Source organism: Arvicola amphibius, chromosome 3, assembly GCF_903992535.2.
Source record: "Arvicola amphibius chromosome 3, mArvAmp1.2, whole genome shotgun sequence".
NCBI lineage: Eukaryota > Metazoa > Chordata > Mammalia > Rodentia > Cricetidae > Arvicola > Arvicola amphibius.
This window is the reverse complement of record NC_052049.1, coordinates 162,132,625-162,150,189: the sequence shown is the minus strand read 5'-3', so window position 1 is coordinate 162,150,189 and position 17,565 is coordinate 162,132,625. Positions and strand designations below refer to the sequence as shown.

The 17,565-nt window shown below is 38.6% G+C and overlaps 1 protein-coding gene across 2 annotated transcripts in view; it reads left to right on the top strand.

Moving 5' to 3' along the window:
- Positions 1-1,927: 1,927 nt before the first annotated feature.
- Trpc1 (transient receptor potential cation channel subfamily C member 1) overlaps positions 1,928-17,565 on the top strand; it is a 48,045-nt gene continuing 32,407 nt past the window's right edge. The window contains exons 1-2 of one of the 2 annotated variants that reach the window (XM_038323184.1): positions 1,928-2,114; positions 11,513-11,667. In XM_038323184.1, coding sequence (XP_038179112.1) covers positions 1,943-2,114; positions 11,513-11,667 — 327 coding nt within the window. In that variant the 5' untranslated portion in view covers positions 1,928-1,942. The remainder of the gene's footprint in view (positions 2,115-11,512; positions 11,668-17,565) is intronic. The other variant, XM_038323183.1, reaches the window with a different exon arrangement.

The following is a 17,565-nucleotide window of genomic DNA, read 5'->3' as shown; positions in this document are numbered from 1 at the left end:
CTTTATTTGTTAAAACAAAAAACAAAATATCACTACACTGGTCTTCATATTTTATATGCAAAATGTGCAAGTGATGTTTGAATGATCCAGTTTGTGCTGGTCAAGCAGTTTACCAGAGAAAAAGAAAAAAGAAGACAGTCTGTAACTGAGACCATCCAAAAACCTGAAGTGTAACACCAGGTTGCCTGAGGCAGACTCTCTAATGATTTAGAAGTTCTCCTAAGATTATTACTAAAGTGGGATGGAATTCCTCCAAATCTTAAAAATTAATCCAGGCCCCATGGCAGTTCTTTGGATAAAGAACCTGTGTATAGGGCTGTGAAGCATTTGAATTCTTTAACTTCAAACAGTGAAATTTTGGATAGGTCAGGGTTAGAGTCCTGCTACTGACTGAACATTTGCTGATCGATAAGATGTATGCATTTTTGTGTTTCCACTGGACTCACCACGAGCCACTTGGAAATTTCACCAAATACATAAATTTGGAGCTGTATTACAGAATAATAGGGAGATTGTCTAGAAACCAAAAACAGAATGACTCTAGAGGCTATTTTAAAGTAAACATATGGAAAAATGCTTGAAAAGGTGTCTGGAATCTACTAAGGCCTTTTAGAGAACATCTAAAGAGAATATTGATTTTAAAAATTAGGAAATTAAAATATTGGTTGAGAAAGTAATGGGACAAAGCAACCTGAATGGGCGAGGAAGTATTCCCCTCAAATTTAAGATATTCCTAAGTAAATTTATTCCATGTCTTAAAAATCTAAACCTTAAACACAGAGTTCAGATTTTCCCCCCAGCATTGACTGTAAGAAGCAATAGGAATTATTGAAAAGATGTAATTTCAAATCACACTTGCTGTGTGTCATTAGCCTGTGCCTAAATAACAAACCTCTTAACATTAGATGTGATAACTAATTCACTGACAGGACTGTGTGGAGAGTTAAGTCCTAAACTGTGCATGCGCAATGCTTATAGGTCACCTTTGAATTACATGTGAATGCATATATATATATATATAATGACTTTAGACATATCAGGAATGTTAGACCATATTAAAATCACAAGAAAAATTATAAACGGCCTTTAGGAACAAGGGTAACGTAAACACAAACTCCAAAATCGGGTTGCTTGGCCAGGCTCTAGGACAATTCCTCAAAAGCTCAATGGCACACTGCGGTGTATTTACTTTCTGTGCCGCAGCAGCGACAGCAGCAGCAGCAGCCACTAATCTGCAACCTAAGAACCGCGACCAGGTGGTTCCCATGCCCCTCCTCGGGTTCCTATAGGTGCCGCAGGGGCGCTAGGCGACTGACGAGGGAGGGGCGTCAGGCCTGGAGCTCCGCCCACCAGTCCCGCCCCGGCAGACCCCGCCTCCTCGAGGCGGGCTTCGCCGCCAGCCCCGCCCCGGTGTCGTCGCCTCCGCGGGGCTGAGGGTGACGTGAGGAGGAGAGAGCGGCGAGCCTCTGTCTCCCGCGGGTGCAGCCGGGCCAGCGGTCCTCACGGCCCCGGAGCCTGACGTGCCGCGAAGCGCAGCGCCGAGCTCCTCGGCCGGCGACCCCCTCACTCCTTCCCAGGCCGGGCCGCCCCCTGCGCGGCCCCCGCAGCTCCTGGCACGGCCCCGCGCTCCGCTGCCGCCCTGGCGCGCTCCACTCTGTCGTCCCCGGACGGGCGCGGACCAGCTCGACCGGGGCGTCGGCGGCTGGGCAGAGGGCGCTGGCCCCGGGGTCGCGCTGGCGCGGCCACCAACCTGGGGCTGTCCGTGGACGGCGAGTGCTGGTTCCGGGGCGAGGCGACGCCCTTCGGGGCCAACGGGCCGCATGCAGATGTGGTCGTGGGAACGACTCACCCGTTTTCCAGCTCTGGGGCGGGGCTGGGGTTGGGGTCGGCGCCCATGGGGGCCCAACCTCCGTCTCCTGGCCTACCCCCGTCGTGGGCCGCGATGATGGCGGCCCTGTACCCGAGCACGGACCTCTCGGGCGTCTCCTCCTCCTCCCTGCCTTCCTCCCCATCCTCCTCGTCGCCCAACGAAGTGATGGCGCTGAAGGATGTGCGGGAGGTGAAGGAGGAGAACACCCTGAATGAGAAGCTTTTCTTGCTGGCGTGCGACAAGGGTGAGAGCTAGGCCCCTTTCTCCGCCTCTGGACACCCTAAGACTCACTCCCTGGGTCCTGCCGGTGCCTCAACTTACTCCCGGCACTCCCGCTTTTTCTTGCGCCCAGCGGCTATTCCCTACCTGGGAGGCCGGCAGGACTTCTGCCTGGTTGAGCAGGAGCCAGCAGGCAGGTAGGGCGGGGGCGGTGGACTCCTGCAGGTGGGATGCTAGGTGACTAGTTGGGAGCCTTGATCCCAAAGTTGCCCCACTGCTGCCTCTGACAAACTCCAGGCTGGAGTCCTTTCTTTGGGAGCCAGAGTCTAGTTTTGGACCCTCTAACTCGAAAATTCTGTTTATTTCCCTTACGATTTCTCCAGTTCATGGGCTGTCACCTTGCATTTTTGTTTTGTTTTTTTTTTTAGTCTAAAGACTTCTGTTTTAGCATCAGGCACGGCTGCAGTTGAATGGAATTAGGTATTCCATTATCCTAAGCAGAAATAATAAGAAATCAGGACGAGACAGGAAAAATCCTACCCTAGTTTCCAAAACTTTCCCTAAACTTATGGAACCCCCTTTGAGTTTTGGTATTTAAAAAAAAAATTAGGGAGAAAGGTTTATTGCTTCAGAGAGTTGGTGGAAGGCAAAGGAAATGAAAAATAAGTATAGGCAAAATATGTGCAGTATACTGTTTTTGAATCTAGAAACTGATCACCTTATGGCCACATGAAGAGATAAGCGTGCTTTTCGAGTGATGCGTTGTAATGGAGGAGTGGGAACTTGATCGCTCTCAGACTGCATTTGGCTAACTGGAAAAAAAAGTCCTAAAACATTGTCATCCCTCAATTCAGCAGTTTGTTTGCAAAGGCTGTGTTCGTTTAGGAAAACCTTGTTAGAACCATGTAGACTTCCAAAACCTAATTCTAGAGGCCGCCTTACACTGTGGAAAGTTAGTTACAGAAGTTTTTGGTTTTGTTTACATATGTTTGCTCAAGTCAACAACAGTCTCCCTCGCCTTTTAAAGCTTTTGAAATAGTTTTTCGTTCTTTACACAACTACACTTGATCTTAGCAAGGCAAAAGGCAATTATTTATGCTTTTTTGAAAGCACATTGACATGTAAACAAAGTCCCCTTATATCTGTTGCCAACTCACTTTTATGTTTTACATGGTAATATTAAATAGATAAGCATTTTGTTAAAGTCTACCATAGGCATCTTTGACTACTCTTAGAAATATAAAGAAATACAAAAGTATGTCTGTAATGTCACAAAACTGTGATCTGTAGATTATATAAATTACTTAATTTTCTCCCAAGTGCTTTGCCTGAGTTATTTCCCTCAAAAATTATCTAAAAGGAGAAAGGAAATGATCATGTTGTATTACAGCAGTCAAGATCCACTGTTTTTATTCTAGTGAACAGTGTGATTATTTAACATATGTTAGGAAAAGGAATTTGATATTCTTGTCAAACCGAGAACAGAAAAGTGTTGTAATGGAATATGATTGGAGCAGGTACTTTTGTGATAAATATATTTAGAATGGTTGCGTGAGAATTCTCAAAAGGAGTTTTAATTATAAAAGTTTTATAAACTGCCCATAGTATTTGTTGAAACAGTTTGAGATATCTATATCTGTCTATCTATCTACGGAAACTGGCATCTGATACATACATATATGTTTATAACATAATTAAAAGCCTTGGAGATATGCAGAAGTAGAACAGGGGTTAATGTGCTATGATGAAGAAACTGCATATTTCTTGCATAAAGTTTTAATTTGCATTTGTTTTAAAAACAAGTTGAAGTTAGAGGAACACGTATTTTTGTTTATGTTCATAATCACTAATATTGTTAAAACATTTTAACATCCAAATCAAATATAAAAATGGAAAAATTCTTGAAATAGCTCTAGCTCCCACTTTTACAGTGAAATCTTCATTAGCCCAAATGGCAAACATTTACAAAAGTAGCTTTGGAGTGGAGTGCTCATGCGTTTTGTAAAACATTTCATCTAATGCTCAGAGGGACTGGGGATATAGCTCTGCTATGGTAAAGCACTTGCCTAACATAAACAAGGCTCTAGGTTCAAGCACCAATACTGCTACTTTAAAATAAATATATATTACATATATAATATATATGTATATTCCATGTAATTTAATTCTCACAACTCCATGTATCAGATCTGTTGTTTGTATATGTATATATACACATATATACATGTATGTATGTATACGTGTCAAGTCACTAGTATGTTTTATTGATATGATTATAGTTGAATGTGGATGTACTAGTTGGAAATTAACTCTTATCTGTATGGATAGTTTATAAACTTTGTTTTTTGTGTAAATGTACAAAACAAGCATGAGATCCTTAATAGGGTCAGAAAAATCAACTAGTTACATTTAATAATCCTTTCTATATGAATGAACTATTTGTAGTATAGTCTTCTAAAATAAAGGCTAGAGATTCTTAAAAGAAAATTTGCAAAAATGTGGTGGTTGTATTTTTTAGTGAATGAATGGCGGTTTAAAATAAACAGTGTACAGAGTAAGGAGTAAACAAAAATAGGGAAGAGAGAGATTTTATGGTTTGGAATAGCTAGCTTTTATGTAAATTAGTTCTGTCAATCTATGCAATTGCATATCTAAGTATTAATCAATTAGTAATGGTTCTTGTCATCATCAAAATAGATCAGAATAATCTCAAAGCTAACTCTTGGTTCTTTTTTGTATTAAAAATAATAAGGAAAATTGGATTGAAATTTTCTGTACTATTGATGTACAGCAGGGTTTTATATAAACCTACCAAATTTATGTAAACCTACCAAGTTCTTTTTTTTAGCACCAATTTACATCTTCACCTGTGTTCTATGAGATGTATTCTTGCCAGTATTCAATATAAGAGTGCTTCTAAGCTTCACCAATGTCTATATTGAAGAAGGGTATTTTTATTGTTTTCATTGAACTATACATTTTTCTCTGCTTCCCTCCCTTCCTCCCCCTCTCCATCTACCCTCTTCTGTGACCCCCAAACTCCCAATTTACTCAAAAGATCTTGTCTTTGTCTCCTTTCTATGTAGATCCATGTATGTCTCTCTTAGGGTCCTCTTTGTTGTCTAGGTTGTCTGGGGTTATGGACTGTAGGTTGGGTTTTTTATGTCTAGAAGCCACTTATGAGTGAGTACATATTATATTTGTCTTTCTGGGTCTGGGTTACCTCACTCAATATGTTTTTTTTCTAGATTCATCCATTTGCATACAAATTTCAAGATGTCATTTTTTTTTTTACCACTGAGCAGTAGTACTTCATTGTGTAAATCTACCACATTTTCTTTATCCATTCTTTGGTTGAGGGGCATCTAGGTTGTTTCCAGGTTCTGACTGTTACAAATAATGCTGTTATGAACATAGTCGAGCACATGTCCTTGTGGTATGACTGGGCATCCTTTGGGTATATACCCAACAGTGGTATTGCTGGGTCTTGAGGTACAGCCACTTTGGAAATAAGTATGGCATTTTCTCAGAAAATTAGGAAACTATCTACCTCAAGACCCAAATAAAATTCTTACAAAGTATATGTGAATTTTTTGTAGACAGAGAGGCTTTAATTCAGACAAAAAGCTAACTGAACAAGAGCTGCCAATAAATGTTTTGTGTCATTGATATTAAGTAGACCACCATGTTTTTCTTATTGAGAGTTAGTGTGGTAATTAGCCTGCTTGTTTGTGGGAGCCTCTGGTCTCCCTAAGGCCTCTTGCCTGCTGAAAGGATAAGTAAAGTTTTAGGAAGCACCTAAACTTAAGTGTGTCTTTATTTTTTCTCATTTAAAGTGTTAAGTAGATGGTGTTTTAAAACATATGTGTGAATGTCAGCCTTTTGTTTGTTGATATCATTAATTAGTGCTTATGCTGAGTAGGGAAGAATGAATATTTACTCTCTGCCAGTGCTGCATGTGGAGTATTAGCAGAAAATTTGTATTTTCATTAGTAGTCCCTTCTGAACATTTCACAGTGCAGTTAGAGAAGGCAGGGGGAGGGCAGACTTTCACATGTACCGCTGGAGGCATCCTGGTTTGTGTGCTGTCACCATTGTGGGAGGCTTGCTACACTATAAGGAAAGATACTTTAAGTTTCTATAGAAGCTCTGTGTACCTCGGGGCTCAGGATGCTTTCCTCGAGAATAGTGCCACTGTTGTGTTAACACTTACTTAATGTGTACTTTCTGTTTTTGCTGTTTTGGAAGAGATTTGAAGGGTGTAAGGTTAGAGAGGAGAATGGTTTGGATGATTTAAATGCAGATTCCTGAGTATTGCTGAGAAGTTTTGTGTTGTTAGGCAGCACCTAATAAAAAGATATGTACACTGGAACTGGAGAGATGGCCCAACTGTTAAGAGACTCTTAGCTGTTAGACTGCTCTTCTAGAGGTTCTGAGTTCAATTCCCAGCAACCACACAACCATCTTTAATGGGATCTGGTGCCCTCTTGTGGCCTGAAGGCAGACATTCAGGTAGAATACTGTATACATAATAAATGAAATCTTTTTAAAAAAATGATATGTACAACGAGGAAAATAATTTTCAGAAAGGAGGGATGATAAGAGTATAATTAGCATCAGGAATATTGCGGTTGCTATAGGTATCACTAGTTCCAGATCATATGCATTCTGTACAGGGAATCTTTGTAAATCAACAAAGCTGAGTAATATACTAGTTGAGAAGTGTAGCCATAGGGAGTGGTTCTCAGTGACTTTAATGATCGGTGCCTGAGCAGCTAGCTGCCTTACTGGCCTGTGTAGTGATCTCATGGTACGCTTCTTTTTCCTAATTTTAATTTTCTGCTCATTGCCATGCTATCAAAATATACACATGAAGTTCTTAATTGTGTTAAGGAATTGGACAAAAAGCTGTTATTAATGAGTTACTGACTACGTCAATATTCTTTAGGAATTTTTCTATTATAAAGATGTTTTCTTATGCAGAAGTAAAGAACAGTAGGGTAAAAAAATGTTATAATTGTGTATATAGTAAGTCTCTCTGAGCAAATGTTCAATTTATCTTAAATGGCCCATATGACATTTGGAAGATAGGCTATTCCTAGTACAGAGCACTCTCTCCTGGGAAGTTCAAAACAAACTATCCAAGTGAAACCTCAGTGCATTGTGAGGCTGAAAATTAAATTTGAATGCACCAGCTCTGTTGTAATCTGAGATTCTCTTGCCCCATTAGAGTATTATAAATGTCTTCTTCAGACTAATTCCATCAAAGTTAATGATGTTAAGAAGTCTAAGACTAGGAATAATAGTTTAATATAGGTAATGAAAAATTCAAATACTATTTAGAAGCAATAAATGATAACATTAAAATCCAGAGTGAATAATTTAGACTAAAAGATTCCAATGCCATATCAATTATTTATGAGTTCAGTAAAATTTCTTAGGATTCCAAAGCTTTTTCCTCTTAGTCTGTTTTAAATATTAATTGGGATTTTTTTCTTTTGAGACAGAGTTTCTCTGTGTAGCCCTGGCTGCCTTGAAACTTGCTCTGTAGACCAGATTGGCCTCAAATTCAGAGATCTTCTTGCCTTTGCCTCCGTCTGCTGAGATTAAAGGCATGTACCACCACTGCCTGCCTTAATTAGGAATATTTTAAGTAAATTGTTATAATTTCAGGTCCAAAGGTTTTTGTAGAAAGTTTGGTTTGAAAAGATTTGTAAATTTTTGACACAAAAGTTCCCCACACTTTACAACTAGCTTCAAGTTCTGTTTGGTTAATATAAAGTTTAAAAACTGGTCAACATTTTTGGTGGAGTTGGGGGAGCTGGGATTTTTTAGACAGAATCTTAGTGTCTAGCCCAGTTTGTCCTGGAATTTGCTGTGTTAAGTAGCCTAGGCTGGCCTCAGACTTGCACCAGTCCTACTTCTGTCTTCTGGTTCTGCAGTGGTAGACGTGAGCCCCCACATGTGATAAAACTGCCCAGCGTTAATGCTGCCATCAGTAAGGATGACATTTATCTTCATATATTGGAAAGTCATATGAGAAGCCAGTGAGAAAATAGAGAATCATTTTTATAAAGAATATTGTACATTTCTCTACTCTACTTCTCTCAGCATATATAAGAGTTGGGCAGAGTAAATTTATTGCTGAGGGTCTATGGGATCATCTTGAATTTTTTTATACTATTCATTTGCTGGCCCAGTTTCCAGTGGGCTTCCTAGAATTCAGTAAACACTGTGTCCTTTGAGGATGTTAGAAAAATCGTAAGATTGATATGCTTTGAATTTTACAGAACGGACTGACGAGGTAGGGCTAGACCATGGGTGACCAACTGATTCATAAACTAAGTCCAACTATTTTTCTAAAGTCTGTGAGTTCAGACTGGCTTTTACATTTTATATTTCAAATACTTAAAAATATTTCTAATTAAAAGAATGGTATTTTAAAACATAAAAATTCTGTAAAATTCAAAAAGCCGTATTGGGGCTCATCCTCGGTTGTTTTACGTGGTCCGTGCCTGCTTCAGTGCAGACGGGTCTGGGTAATTGTGACTGAGATGTCATGTCCACAAAACCTAGCATATTTTACTGCTTGGCCCCTTTTCAGAACAATTTTGTTGACCCCCGTGACAAAATGTAAAGCACTGTATGAGTGATGATACAGGAAGAGCCCATTGTGAGCTGAATCCACGTTCAATTTGTACAGAGGCAGTTAGTTTAGAGGGCTAGAGAAGAGCAAGTGGGGGTTCCATAGAGTCAGGGGATGGAAAAATTATGAAACAGCAAGGGAAAATGTATAAAAAGTGGATGGTTTTGAAAAAGTGGGTGGATTTATGTGAAACCAGTGTGTATTTGTTACCTGGCACTAAAGTTAACAGATGGCTGTCTTTTCACGTGGACCAGGAAATGGGTTCTGTCTTCAATGTTTAAATGAACCAACAGCCATGAGTTTCCTCAGGTGTGTATTTGCAGAGGATCATGCTAGCGATGCATCGTGGAGCTATTAGTAAGTAGGCTAAAGGAAGTCTTATGGGCTATGGAAGCTTCATATGGGAAAAAGGACCATTAGCTTGCTTAGGATTTAGTCCAAGAGAACATCTTCAGTGGTTCTATCAGTTAGGAGGCTGTTTCACTGTCCAAAAGGATTGATAATAGTTTGGATGCGGTTAGCTGTGTTCACAGGGACAGGTGAATGAGTGTGGGAGGTGCTTAGAGGTCGCACTGAGGTGACTTGCTGTTGCATTGGTGCACCACCTATGGAGTACACTGAAAAATACTTTGTTTTCTTTGTCGAACAAAGACAACTAGGGACTGGAGGTGGCAGATAAAGTGTGCCTGCTCTGCAGACATGAAGACTGAGTTTGGATCTCCAGCCTTCATGTAAAAAGCAGAGTGTATTGATGTTAAGTCTGTAGCCCTGAGCAAATCTATCCCTGGAGCTTGGTGGCAGCCAGTCTAAGCCAGTCAGTGAACTCTGAACTCGGGGAGAGATCCTGTCTGGGGCTGAGGGTGGGGATAGAGAGCAGTAGAGGAAGATACTCAATCCTCTAGCTTCCACATTCAATACGCACACACGCACACATACACACACACACACGCACACATACACACACACACACCAGACACACAATTAAAAATAAATTTAAAAAAGCTAACTATACCATCAAAAGAGTAAGCAAATTGTATTGCTTTTCCAAAGGCAAGAGATATGACTTGCAAGCACCTTCACTATGAAAGGAAAACATCATCTGGTATAGCAGGCATTTTGAGTGTCTGGGCTGTTAGCCTGCTTCCTTGTTAAGTTTTCTAACCTCTTTTCATATATGCATTCATCCTCAAAGTTAATAACTGCTCTAGTCTTTATGGCATATCACTTGCAGATATAAACTTTAGTAGCCAAAGTGACATTTAAGAAGTAGTGGCTGAAAATATTGCAAGATTAATGAAGCACAATGACCTTAGGTGTGGAAAGTCTATTGAGTTCCAAGAAGGTGAATTTAAATGAGTGACCTCACCTAGATGTACCAGGATAGCAAAGCGGAGTTTTATGGGTAGTGTTTTCTTAACCCTATGCTTAAAAACTGATTTGTCTGAAATAGTTTTAAATGTTATTTTTTAGCAATAGTGATGTTATTTGGCACAGCTCAAGACTAAGAACATTGCTTCTTCAGTGGAATTTAAATGTTAATTAGTGCTATGGGGAAATTATTTCATGACTAGTTTTTTATTTTTGAGACCTAAGGAGACGTATTATTAAGAAAACTATTATTCCGTTTCTTTTTTAAAATATAAGCAGGTATTTAAAATATTAGGAAGTCTGAATTTTTCACAAATAAAATCTGTTACCTTAGCTGCAATATTGTTTTTCTTATTCATTTAGTCTAATGTTTTCTCTCTGTGTACCATGAAAGTATTTCTTTTCTCTTTCCAGTTTCCACTCTGATTATTCTTTCCCTGTTTCTTACTCACAGACATCTAAGGAATAACTATGTAAAATCGTTTATTCATTTTGTATTTAAAAAGTAAAATGAAACAAGTATCCCCTTGCTTTCTATCCTCTAATGAACATTTCCCTTTGGATTTTTATTTCTCTTTTTTTCCTGCACAGTCTCAGCAGGCAAATAAACTGCGCCTTTGGTGACAGTATTTCCCATTGTCCTCATATGGACTGACAGTTCTGTGGTCACCTCAGTCAGGGAGAAGATAGCCTGCGTGCTCCTGATAGGCCAAGCGTCATTCTAGCCCCAACTTAGCCTTTTGTGAGCTGGATGGTCCCTGTTTATTAACAGTACACCTCACCTTCCTTAACAAGATGGGATGTGCACGCACATGCGTGTGTGTGTGTGTGTGTGTGTATGTGTGTGTGTATGAGAGAGAGGGGGGAGGGAGTAAGAATAAGAATTTAGGTGCCCTGTCTATATATACTGTCAAATTCATGCTACTTTTTAAATGTATGCTTTTCCCCTGTTTCTAATATCCTCTCTCCTGGTCTTCATTTAACCAATATGATGCATAAGTAAATGTGTGTATGAGATCCAAAACTAATTCCAAGTTTCATTTTATTTTTTATAAGAGCTGTCTGACTGTATTTTGGGTTATTCTTTATGAAACTGTCCTACATATCTTCTATAAGTTTTTCTCCTTATAACATCAGGTTAAGAATTTTAAGCAAGAAATTTTTATAACATGATACACATTTATTTTTTTCTGCTAGTGTTTTATATTTGCTGCTTATATGTGTATTATTTTATCAAGATATACTTTTTTTCCAGGAAATGTTCACATTTTCTGTGCACATGTCCACATGCAAAGCAAAATTGAGTTTAGGTATTTTTAATCTTTTAATTCAGCAGGATAAAAATTTTCTTATACTCATTCTTGTTTAATGTCTTAAATATTAAAGTATGTTTGTATATTGTTATTTAGGTGACTATTATATGGTTAAAAAGATTTTGGAGGAGAACAGTTCAGGTGACTTGAACATAAATTGCGTAGATGTGCTTGGGAGAAATGCTGTTACCATAACTATTGAAAACGAAAGCTTGGATATACTACAGCTGCTTTTGGACTACGGTTGTCAGGTACAAGGCTAGATGATTTTATCCAGTAGCGTCTAAGAAATGTTAGCTATGCCTGCTTTCCTCTTTCCTCCTAGCTTACTTTCTTCTTCTTTCCTTTGTTTACTCTCTCTTCCTTTGCCTTCCACCTTCTATTTGGTTTTAAGCCACTAAAGAATTTACAAAACAACCCCAAATAAGCTATTTTAAAATGTAATATTTTACATTTATTTGTGTTTTTCTTCCTGTTTCCTTTCCCTACATCAGGCAAAAGTAAACGATCATGAATTATTAAAGATTACATTATTTTTATTACTGATAGGATAACTATTTGTATTAATACTAAAAATAGTGCAAGTGTTATAGAAGTGCCAAGGGACAGGGTTTTCTGTGGCCCGTGTTATTTATAGACACATGAACAAAATGTTCCTCACAAAACAACTTACAGTTTGATTTAGTTTCTCCGGTTTTATTATGTTTTCTCTTTGTTTGAAATGTAGAGTTTGCTTTCATCTAAAGATGAATGATAGAACCTGCCCTTTGTCTTCATGTCCCTTAAGGTAGAGCAGGCGTGTGTGCACACCTTGAAGGATAAGTTAATAGCATTACGTCCTCTCCCTTTGGGTCACTCATGGTGAACAGAGCACAGAGCTCTGGCTCGTCTTCTGCAGCTGTAATGAGGCGTGGTGTTTGCACTGACATCAGGAAGTGCAGCAATTGCTCTTCGTGTGAGAGGCAGGTTTAGCTACATCTCTATGATGTATCATAATGTGAACTTGTGAGTGATTTATATGTATATATGTCTATATTTAAGTCTACAAACACACACACACACACACACACACACACACACACACACACACACACACTTGGGTAGAAAGGGAAATTGGGTACCTAGCCACTTTAGCTACCTAGAGTACAACAAGAAACTAAGTAAGAAGGGTCTCTGAGCTGCCGTTGTAATTTTCCTGAGGTTTCTGGATTTCGTTCAGGTATAGAGCACTTCTCCTTTCTCTTTCACAGCCTGCTTTTTCTCATTTTAGATTTCATTTTAACAAACTTAAAATTTTAGATTTCTGATCTGAAGAGAATCAAGAAAGGCCATAAAAGGGAGCATAGAGCTGCAACTGAGCAAAATAAAGCATGGGACCACTCACATTGTTTAATTAGAGATTTTTAGCACTGAGTGTCTGCCTGGTGGTTAAACTTTATAACAGTGGTTTAGCATCAATAAGGAAAAGTTAAATTATATTCACTACCTAAAACCTTAGATGGAAGAACATATATGTTTATGTATGTATATATGTATATGTATCTTTTAAAAGCAGAAAACTTTCATCAAAATTATTTAAAATTTAATTTAAACACTTAAAGGCATAAGCTTCAGTTACCTAGAAAATAAAGTTATAAAGAAATTCAGTCCTTGATGATTTTTGGATAAGAAATGTTATAGTAACTGCATTTACACATATGGTTTTATATACATATTAATTTTCCAGTAACATGATTCTTTTACATTCTTGATTATATTTGAACATCACAACCAGACTATCCAGTTGCTGTATCTTAGAGATCGTAAAACTGAGGCTCACAGACTTTAATGGATTGCCCAGAGTTGTAAAATTAGTAAAGGCAAGCTAATATTTGAATTTAACCTTTTGGCTGCAAACCCCATGCTCTTTCCAGTTCTCTGTATTCTGTCCAAGTAACCTGTGCCTCATTCTGTCAGCCAGCAAATGTCCAAGACCTTAGCTGGGTGTGATGGTGGAAATGAATACGGAAAATATGACTTATTCACCAGTGGTATTAAAATGAATTGGCAGCTAAAGCACCTCTGGATTACAAGGGAATTTAAATGTAAGACTGTATTTAATAAGTGCTGAGTGGTAAGAATGCTTGATGATTGTATATTGTGTTACAGTTACAAAATACTTCTTGTTTTATCTTGGGTTACAGCAGTGGTCCTCAAAAAAAACAACTTTGTCTGTACCAAAGGATATTTGGCAATATCTGGAGACATTTTAGCTTCATAGTTGATGAACAGATTACTATTGGTGTCTAGTGTGTAGATGCTGTAGATGTTACTAAACACACAGGAAAGGTACTGCAATAACACCAAAACCCATATGGTTTTGACCCACTTATTGACCCAAATGTCAATAGAGCTGCTTTTGAGAAGCCCTATTTTATACTTAAACTTTTTGCAATTCAAACATAAATATTTTAGCAATATAATAAGACCATTATGGTTTGGAGCTATCAAGAAAACTAGGTTTCTTCCTAGCATGTGTAAGTCTCTGTCTTTGATCCCTAGCACTGAAGAGGTGGAGGGGACTTTTTTTTTAATGTATTGAAACTGGAGAGATGATTAAATGGTAAAGAGTACTTGCTGCTCTTGCAGAAGACTCCAATTCTGTTCTTAGTACCTACATCAAATAACTCATAACTCCAGCTGCAGGAGGCACTGATACCTTTGGCTTCCACAGGCACCTGCATTCATATGCAAATATTGCTCACCATTCATATAATTAAAATGTGTCTTGTTTGTTTACTTTGAGACAGGGTTTCTCTGTGTAGCCCTGGCTGTCCTGGAACTTGTCCTATAGACCAGACTGGCTTCCTGCCTCTGCCTCCCAAGTGCTGGGATTAAAAGGATGCACCACCACCACCCAGCCTAAAAATATATCTTTTAAAAGTTTTAAGAGAGATTTCACTGAAGAGTGTATTGAGCTCGGCCTTGAAATATTAATATTCGGCTGGAGAGATGGCTCAGTGGTTAGGGGCACCTGTTGCTCTTGCAGAGGACTTTGGTTCAATTCCTGACGCCCACATGGTGACTCACAACCATCTGTGTGCAACTCTAGTTCCAGGGGACCCAACACCCCTTTCTGGCCTCTTCAGGCACAAGACACACTTGTGGTGCACAGACATATGTGCAGACAAAACACTCATATACATAAAATAAAATTTAAAAATCAAAAAAGAAGAAATATTACCATTGCTAACATTTATATTGCCCTGCTTTGTGCCAGTGGACTTGACTTCCTGATCTTCAGAAAGATTAAATAACTTGCCTGTAAATGGCAAACTTGGGGTCTGCGCTTAGGTTCTGGCTCTCGAGTCCATGTTTTTCCTGTTATCCAAGACTACCCAAGAACTTAGAAGTAGTTAAGGGACAGGGGATGCAGGAAAGAATGTAAGGCAGATATATGAAGTGTGTTTTTTGAGACAGTGAGTTCACAGCCTTTAGAATAAAGCACTGGGCTTGTGATGTAATGGAAATACTCAGGAAAAACAACTAAAACAAAACTGGTGAAAAAGGCCTTGAATGGGAGGCTGAGGATCTGTGTTTTATATAATAGATAGTTAGGTATCATTCAATACATTTTGATAGAAAATATGATATGTGTCTTGTGTTATTTTAGATAGATGAATATGGTGTTCAAGTTTAGGCAAGACTGGGAAGGAAGGGAAGGTTATAGTCTATGTGGGCAGTTTTTGTAGTAGTTCAGGTATGAATATTAAGGCCTGAACTGAAGACTGCCTATAAGAGCGACAGTGGCTGTAAGAAGAGGGGAGGAGGCCAGGCGGTGGTGGCGCACGCCTTTAATCCCAGCACTCGGGAGGCAGAGGCAGGCGGATCTCTGTGAGTTCGAGGCCAGCCTGGTCTACAAGAGCTAGTTCCAGGACAGGCTCCAAAGCCACAGAGAAACCCTGTCTCGAAAAATAAAAAAATAAAAAAAAAAAAAGAAGAGGGGAGGAGCTGGGGTGTAGCTTCTGATAAAACCCTTAAACCCTTGTCTTGCACGCCTGAGGCCCTGTGTGCGAGGAGTATGAGGAGATACAAAGCTGTCAAGAAAGGGAACTGAGTCCTAGGGTTTTATCAATCTTAAATATGAGTGACTAGGAGAGAGGGGCGAAAATTAGCAAGCTCAGAGAAGTTAGACTTAAATAAGAAAGCAATGCAATTTCCAGGTTTTAGCTTCATTAATTTGGGGATTGTCTGATAATGACCAAGATAATTTAGGTATCATAAGCAAGAAGATGACCCTATATATCTTCACAAGGGCAGAAATCACAGAGCATAGAGCTAGCACAGATTTTTTTCTTAGGGAGTTTTTATATTTAATAAAGGGCGCTGGGAGGAAAGAGTTGCATTTTAAAAGATCAAATGCATTATTTGCAATTTTTGGTTCAGTTAGAATGGTGGTGTGAAAGCCAAAGGGGAATTTTAGTTTAATTTCTGCTTAGAAGTAAAGGTACAAGAGGAGAGAGGAAAAGCCATTGGATTTTGAAATTATGGTGCTGAAATATTTAGGGAACATGATATACCTTAATTTGAGAATTTTAACCGTGAAATAAAAAAGAAAACATTTAGTGACAATAGAAAGATAAGATCAAGTAAAATCAACAAAGGGAGAACAATTTCAAGTTGTGGGATGTGGGACTAATATTCTTCTGGATGAAGGACTAAGCTCTTATAGAATACTCCAGAGCATTAATATATACGATCAGTGTAAATCAGGTATAGAAAGGAAATATAAGTCTTCTCACACTGAGGGTAGACGGTTCAGGAGTTGTTGGACAAGTTCTGAGGTGAGAAGGAAAGAGTGGCTTCAAATACAGTGAGTTTATGCACTGAATATGTTTTAGTGGGAATGGTCAGTTTGCTTAGAAACTGGGAAGTAAAAATGAGTGAGAATGTTTTGTATGCTTGCAAGTATTTAAGAATACTTTAAACTGAGCATGGTGGCACACACCTGTGATCCCAGTGCTTTGGAGGCTGGGGCAAGAGGAACACAAGTTCAAGGCCAGTCTGGTTTTAAGGCTGTGTCTCAAATAAATTTATTTTTTTTAAATTAAAGTATTTTTCTTCAGAACTGTCATTTAGTTATCAGGTAACATACTATTTGTATAGAATGAATCAATGGCCACTCTTAAATTACGTTTTTAATATAAGTACTTTTCATAGCTGAAGCTTATCCTTTTAAGCATTGAATATTAGCATACCTCTTTACCCTTTACTGAGTAGTGTGCCTGAATATAATTTAACTTTGCCATCATTAGTTGGAGTTGAGAATGTAATCATTTTACATTGCTTCATGAGGTCCAAAATTATTTTTTAATTGTTTTTATTGAGCTATACATTTTTCTCCACTCTCCTCCCTTCTTCCCTTCTCCCCTTCTACCCTTTCCTGTAGAGGTCTAAAAATTATTAATAATTTGTTCTAGCATTAAAGTCTGCAGACTTCTGTGTTCTGACAGTGATTTTGTTCTACTGGTATTTTATTCTTTCTGTGGTCAACTTTTAGTTTTTCTATTCCCCATTTTTGTTGGTTTTATTCTAGCTCTTCTGAGGAATGCTTGGGAAAAGCATTATCCATCACTTATGGACAAATCTTGAGTCAAAGTGCTTAGGCCTATCTCTTTCAGGAAATAATATCTATGATGTTACTCTGTGACTTGGGTTGTTGTTAGTTTTTTTTTTTTTTTGGTGATGTTGTTTTGAGTTGTAAATAAATTCATGGCTATATTTTAGATTATTGGAATTGCATGGTGTTTGAGAGCAGTGGCATTACTATAGTTAGCTTTATTGATTAAATTTAAAACTGTAGGTACTATATCTAGTAATAATGGATCCTGGGTCCTTGCTTTTAAAAGTTTGTTTGCTTCAACTGATTTAATATGCTAAAACTGAAGGGAAACATGAAGCTGAAAAAAGAGAAAAACAGTCCTTGCACTTTTTAGGACTATATCTGACGAACTCTAAAATTCCCAAGGGATTAAATTTCTCATCTGTCAAGGAAACTTTCCCTACAGGAAAGCATTAGTGATCCCTAGAGTTTAAAAAGAACTCCAGCCCCTGTTTTGGGGTTGTCAAATGCTATTTTTAAACATCCCACTAAAGCTTGCCATTTTTAG